General features: G+C 39.2%; 1 protein-coding gene across 1 annotated transcript in view; it reads left to right on the top strand.

Annotated features, from left to right (window-relative positions):
• The first annotated feature begins 5,003 nt into the window (after positions 1–5,003).
• Positions 5,004–6,473, top strand: part of PMFBP1 (polyamine modulated factor 1 binding protein 1) — a 30,523-nt gene continuing 29,053 nt past the window's right edge. The window contains exon 1 of the mRNA XM_044659374.1: positions 5,004–5,147. Within this exon, the coding sequence (XP_044515309.1) occupies positions 5,004–5,147 (144 nt within the window). The remainder of the gene's footprint in view (positions 5,148–6,473) is intronic.

Genomic DNA, 6,473 nt, shown 5'->3' with positions numbered 1-6,473 from the left:
ATATAGCTCTGCTCCCTGATACTAGGGAGTAATGAACTGCTTCTGCCCAACTAGCTGTGTTATAGAGTTCCTTGCACCTTAATAGCTGCCCAAGATGCTATGTAATATCAATCCAATATAAAACTAGAGGCTTCAATAGTAAGAAAATCACGAGTTTTTGTTACTCATTAATATCAAGGGTTGTCACTATTTATAGCATTTGCTTCCTTAAGAAGGAAGGCATGTTGTCTGCTGTCAGGAAATTTCCAAATCTAATTTAAGATATCTACACATATAGGTTTAGAATATATGGAGGGAGGTGGCTTTTTACAAAAATAAAATGTAGTTTTATAAGTTTCTTCCTTTTACTGGATGATGTTAAAAATACATCCGTGAAGTAAGGAAAGGAAGGCAAGGGAAGAGGAGGTAACTAATGTCAACTTGAAATATAGAAACCCCCAAATTTATAACCACTGGAATCTGAAAAAACCCCCAAGTTTAGTTAGCTTGAAAGTTGAAGACCTCAAGTTTGACCTTGTTACAATAGACCTTAAAGTACTTTAGGTGGAGCTAGCAGTCTTAATCAGGTGTGAAGTACCCTTCTTTTTGTCCTGGTAGTTTCTCCCTTTGTGTCAAAGTCCTTTCTAAGGTAGCTCTGCCCTTGGCTGGAACTTTCCCTTTTGTGTCCATTGTAAAGCATCAGCATCTCCCTGATAATCCTGTCTAGAACTCCTCATTTTCTTTATAACCATTATAAAGCCATTCAGCCATACTCTTCCCATCTTCAGGTCCCTCCTGAGGTATATAAGTTCCCCAATTTTCATGGTTCCTCAGAATTGTCAATTTAGCAGGGTTGGCACTCCCAGGGGTCGATAGCCAGAGTCTCGGGGCTCTGTGTGGAGGCCTGAGGAATTGTACTGAACTCCTCTCCTGATTAAAGATATGATTTTTCTGACTATTTTAAATAGTTCTGTGTTTTTTCCAGTTTAACACTAACAAGGCGAAGTGATGCCCAGTGTTACTTTCTCATCAAGTAAAGGATATCCAGGTAACAGCAAAATCCAATCCACCTCCACATTGTTAGGGTAACCCCTGTGTGCTTCCTATTTCCTAATGATGCAAGGTCAGATCATTTTGAAAATCAATATTCATGGAGTCAACCTCTGAAAGGGACTCTAAAAAGAATAATAGACTCACAGACATTTTGTTAGTTGGCAATGTTTGCAACAAGAGGATATTATTGATAAGTCTTTATTTCATAATTCTTCTCCAGGAAACCTTTCTTAGTTCACTCCACCCTTTGATGATCCCTCCCTTATGGATATTTAAATATCCATAAGTAGCCTGTACTCTTTTACTGGGACTGTGGCTGGTATGGCATCACAGCAGGTCCTCTGCCTTCTTTGTTACCACCTGATGACTTGGGGTTATTTCTTGTCACAATAATTTTAGTAGTATAATTTCCTGTAGCCCTTTGCTTTCCTTATCCCTTGTACCCCCTCCTCCGATTTTTTTCCAAGTTAAGCAAGTTTTTTCTTTCCTTCCCACTTCTTTTCCCCATCCCCACTAATGGAAAAAAGAAAAAGAAAACTCTTGTAACAAGTATGTAGAGACAAGCAAAACAAAGTCCATATTAACATGGAAAAATATGTCTCATTTTGCATCTTGAGCCCCTCACTCTCTGGAAGAGATGCTTCACATGCATCTTCATTATCAGCCTTCTGAAACTGTGATTAGTTATTACAATGATCAAATTTCTTAAATCTTTCAAAACTGTTTATCTTAATGATAGTTATTATATGAACTGTTCTCCCTGTTCCGATCACTTCACTCTGTATCAGTTCATGCAAGTTTTCCAAAGTTTCTGCCTTAGGTCTTTCCTCTAATTCATCTTCCACTCAGCTCTCAAACTGACCTTTTTAAAAGTTTAAGTCTGACCATGTTACTCTTCTTCTCAGTAAATTCCAATGGTTCCCTATTGCCTTCAAAATACAAAATCCTCTGTTTGGCTTTTAAAGTTTGTCATAACCTGGTCCCTTCCTACTTTTCTAGTCTTCTTACATTTTAGATTTCTGCACATATTCTTCAGTTCAATGGCACTGGCTTTCTTGTTGTTCCTTACTTATGATGCTCCATTTCCCAAATGTGAGCTTTTAGTTCAATGTTCCATCTTCTAGAACCATCTAAATTCATCTTCTCCTTTCAGCTCACTCAGTCTCTGTATCTGTCTTTCTTCCTCTCTCTGTTTCACTCTGTCTTTGTCTCTTTGTCTTTGTTTCTCTGTCTCTGTTTTTCTGTCTCTGTCTCTGTCTTTGTCTCTATCTCTGTTTCTGTCTCTGTCTCTGTGTCTCTCTCTGTTTCTCTATCTGTCTATCTCTTTCCCTCCTACAATTTGAGGTATACTTCCCCAGCTGCCCAAAAAGTCTACCTGCTTCTCTCTTTCTGGATCTGAGCCAAGCTCTGAGATTCATTCCTCTTTTTTTTTTTACCCTTGTACTTCAGTGTATTGTCTCATAGGTGGAAGATTGGTAAGGGTGGGCAATGGGGGTCAAGTGACTTGCCCAGGGTCACACAGCTGGGAAGTGGCTGAGGCCGGGTTTGAACCTAGGACCTCCTGTCTCTAGGCCTGGCTCTCACTCCACTGAGCTACCCAGCTGCCCCTGATTCATTCCTCTTACTAAATCACCAAAAAATCTATGTCACTTCTGGACCCTAGACTGCTGGCGAAAATGCCCATCGAACTTTTAAGAGGATTGACACGGACACTTTATTCACAATGTAGATTGCAACCTTATCTTGCTCAGTACTTGTACATTTCCTCCCATAAGTCCTCTGGATCTTTTAAACATTTCATAGATATCAGAGAACACTTGAGTGCCTTCATTCTCAACAGATGACCAGCCCACATCCTTTCCCAATGATAGATGTCCTGGATAATATTTTTCACAGCTTCAATGACTCAACTCATTGATGTTAATATGCCATAACATATCTGGATCCATCACACATCTTCCCTTTGTTGTCTTGTTGGTCACCAGCTTATAATGGATTAAAATCTTGCAAGTGTCTTCTCTTTTTGACTTTCAATGTCTCTTTTCCCTGTATTCTTGATCTTTTATCCTCTTGTTATGATTAAAATTGATGAGGGCCGAGATCAAAAAGGAGAATAGTATTTTAATAAAAGCCATGCTGATAGAGATAAACTGACCACGCGCCTGTAAGAAAAACCTATTCCAACCTCACCTCAGCCATTTACCTTCCTCTCTCCTCCAGCTCAGGTAACTAAAGAGGAAGTTCCAAGTCACTTCCCCCTAATTTCAAACAGTCCCTCACCTTGAATATGTCATCCAAAACAGGAAACCCATTAAACCCGTTGGACCACGGGAAATGTAGTTCCAAGTATCCCAAGTGATTTTAAATGACACACTCTCAATCCAGAGCCAGAGCTAATTATTTACCTCTGAAGGATCCAGAGAATCAACTTTTATAACCCATGATTAGCCAGCTAAAGCTCATGTATAAATATTAGGATACTAAGAATCTCAGATGATGAAAAATAGACAGCAGAAATAATATTCCCTGGGGAAAGCTAGGTGGCTCAATGGATTGAAAGCTAGACCTAAAGACATGAAGTCGTAGATTCAAATGTGGCTTCAGACAATTCCTAGCTGTGTGACCCTGGACAAGACATTTAACCCCCATTGCCTACCTTAGCACCTCTGTCTTTGAACCAATACATAGTATTGATTCTAAGATGGAAGGAAAAGGTTTTTAAATTAAAAAAAAAAAGAAACAAAATTCACCACAGTTATATAGTTCAGCATATTCAGTCACCATACTCATAGAGCAAGGGTCCTTAGTTCATCCCCTAAGGAGATTCATTAGCTTGCATTCATTTAAATACTTATGTGTGTGTAAATTTACACATATGTATGTACATACATACACATACATATATTGAACATCCATATGCTAGAAGCTTTGGAAATTATAAAAAAATAGAAGATGTGACCCATCATCACAAGGACTTGTAGTCTATTAGAAATCTAGTAGAAATCTAGTAGAAAGCTCAGATTTGTACACAAATAACCTATTTTAATATCAAGAGTATAAGTTCTAAGACAGAAGAACAGCAAGGAACTAAGCAATTTGCCCAGAATCACACATCTTGGAAGTATCAGGGGCCATATTTGAACTCAGCTCCTGATTCTAGGCCTGGTACTCTAACCACTTTGCTGACTAAATATCATAAGGTAGAATATGATAGATACATTGTGGTTGGTACAAACACAGAAATATTATAGAAGACTGGAGGACAGGACTACTGGGTTAATCAGATAAAGTTCCATGGAGATAGATTTTTAGCTGGGCTTCATGGGATGAACACACTGCCCAAGCAGTGATTTTTCCAGGTGAATACCAGTGACTTCAAAATAGCAGTAGAGGTGTAGGTATAAATCCATCACCTCTATGGGATGAAATGATTAAAACAACATGGGCTAATGATGATGGGGATATGGTAGCATCTTTTCATAGGAATGAAATTACTCATTTAAAATATGCATATATTTGTGCAATTGGTTTAAGAATATGCGACTCATCTTCCCAACTGGAGGAGTTGCCAAAAGGTAAGGGTCATGTATTCCAGTTTCCTTGCATCTTCCATCACACCTAGCACATGGCTGCACACAAATGGGCTCAGTAAATGTCTGTTGAATAAATGACGTCAAATGACAACTTCTTAAATTTTTTTTTTCTATTCCCTATTATCAAAATAAGGTAATAGATGTGAAGTTCATTATACATGAAAGCACTAAATGAACATAAGAGATAGGACGCAAATTGCGCTTGCAAACTATAAACCACAGTATGGATATAAGATAGCATTGTTATTTGTTGCTGTTGCTATGGTTGTTTATTGTTATCAGTTATTATTATTCCAGAGTAAGCAGCATATACAAGGAGAGTTTGCATGCTGTAACCAAACCCGTCAGATACAACTCCAACAGCTAAAGGAAAAGTTGATGGCTCTTCAGCAGGAACTGGAGTTCCGCACAGAAGAATTACAAGCTTCTTACTGCTCACTCTTACAATATCAGTCCATCCTGGATAAGCAGACCTGTGACCTAGAAGTGCTTCATCAGCACTGCCACATGAAAGAAGATGAGGTATGGGTTACAACCCCCATTATTATAAGCTCTGTCTCCCTTACCTAGGGCAAGCTTATTGAATGATAGTAGAGGCTTGGAGGCAAAAGGAAGGGACCAGTAGATAGAAATTAAAGATTATGTTGGATAAAGTAGAAAACCTGAATTATAAAGATCATTTATTATATATGAAAGGGGAGAATGTATCAGAGACAATCTGATGGAAAAGATAGAAGGGTATAAGTAGACAGGCTGGCTTTGATGTTGAGAACAGTCACTTCTTCATCAAAGACTATGATATAAGAGGTGGGGAAGAGACAAGCCAAGATGATGGAATAGGAGGAAAGATTCCCTAAATGACTACTCCACAAAGACCTGGGAAACCTACCAGTCTGAGTCCTTATTGTGATTCCCAAAGAAATAGTGAGTCTTTTTTCCAGTCCAGGTCAACATAAAGAGATGAAGATCTGTAGACTATGTCTTGCCAAGAGTGTACCATGCAGAACTATCATTACAGGAACTAAACTGGTCCTGCAACTAAGTACTAATGCAAGAAGAGATCCCAGATATAGGACAGACATGCCTGACCATATATAAGAAGGAACAAATACCACAAGGCAACTCTTTTACCTATTCCCCAGAGCTGGATCCCAGATCTAATGCAGACTGAGGATGGGACCTGTGCTAAATGTAGCCTGCCAGGGAAAGGAACAGTACTGGGAACCTTTGGCTAAGGGTGGTGAACCAAGACAATATAACTAGGTGATGGATTAGGAACAGGAAAAAAAGTGAGCAGCTATGTGGCTCTGGCCCTGAGAGTCACAAATCCATCCCCTAGCCCCATCTGAAGCCTTCAGAGGAATAACCAAGGTAAGGAACTCAGACCAAAGAGGCACCCACAGCTATTCTGCTAGTGGCATGAAGGGTGGAAAGAGTGATTACAGGAAGATCCTTTTAGGAGGATAGAACTATATGCTAGGTAGATGGAAATGAGGATGGTTACTAAGATGGTTATAGTGAGAATAGAGGGGAGTCGATGATTCAACAGATAATTCAGACCTTAAATTCTTAACATGCAGTAATGATTTGGATTTGAGAGAAGAAAATAAATGTGCAAACTATGAGAGGATGCCAAAGGCCTCATGGCTCCCTGGCATTCAGGAAGATACTTGTCTCTTGTCCCATGTGACTCCTGGCATCTGACCCAGAGTGAGTCTGATCAAGTCTCAGGAAGACCCAGGACAAGTGACATCTCCAACATCTCCAGGGCTATAAATAAATAAGAATTGAGGAAGCAGCAGGTCTTTCTTTCTTTCTTTCTTTCTTTCTTTCTTTCTTTCTTTCTTT

The sequence above is a fragment of the Gracilinanus agilis genome, chromosome 2 (assembly GCF_016433145.1).
Source record: "Gracilinanus agilis isolate LMUSP501 chromosome 2, AgileGrace, whole genome shotgun sequence".
NCBI lineage: Eukaryota > Metazoa > Chordata > Mammalia > Didelphimorphia > Didelphidae > Gracilinanus > Gracilinanus agilis.
The sequence above is the reverse complement of the archived record's forward strand: the minus strand, read 5'-3'. Positions and strand labels throughout refer to the sequence as shown.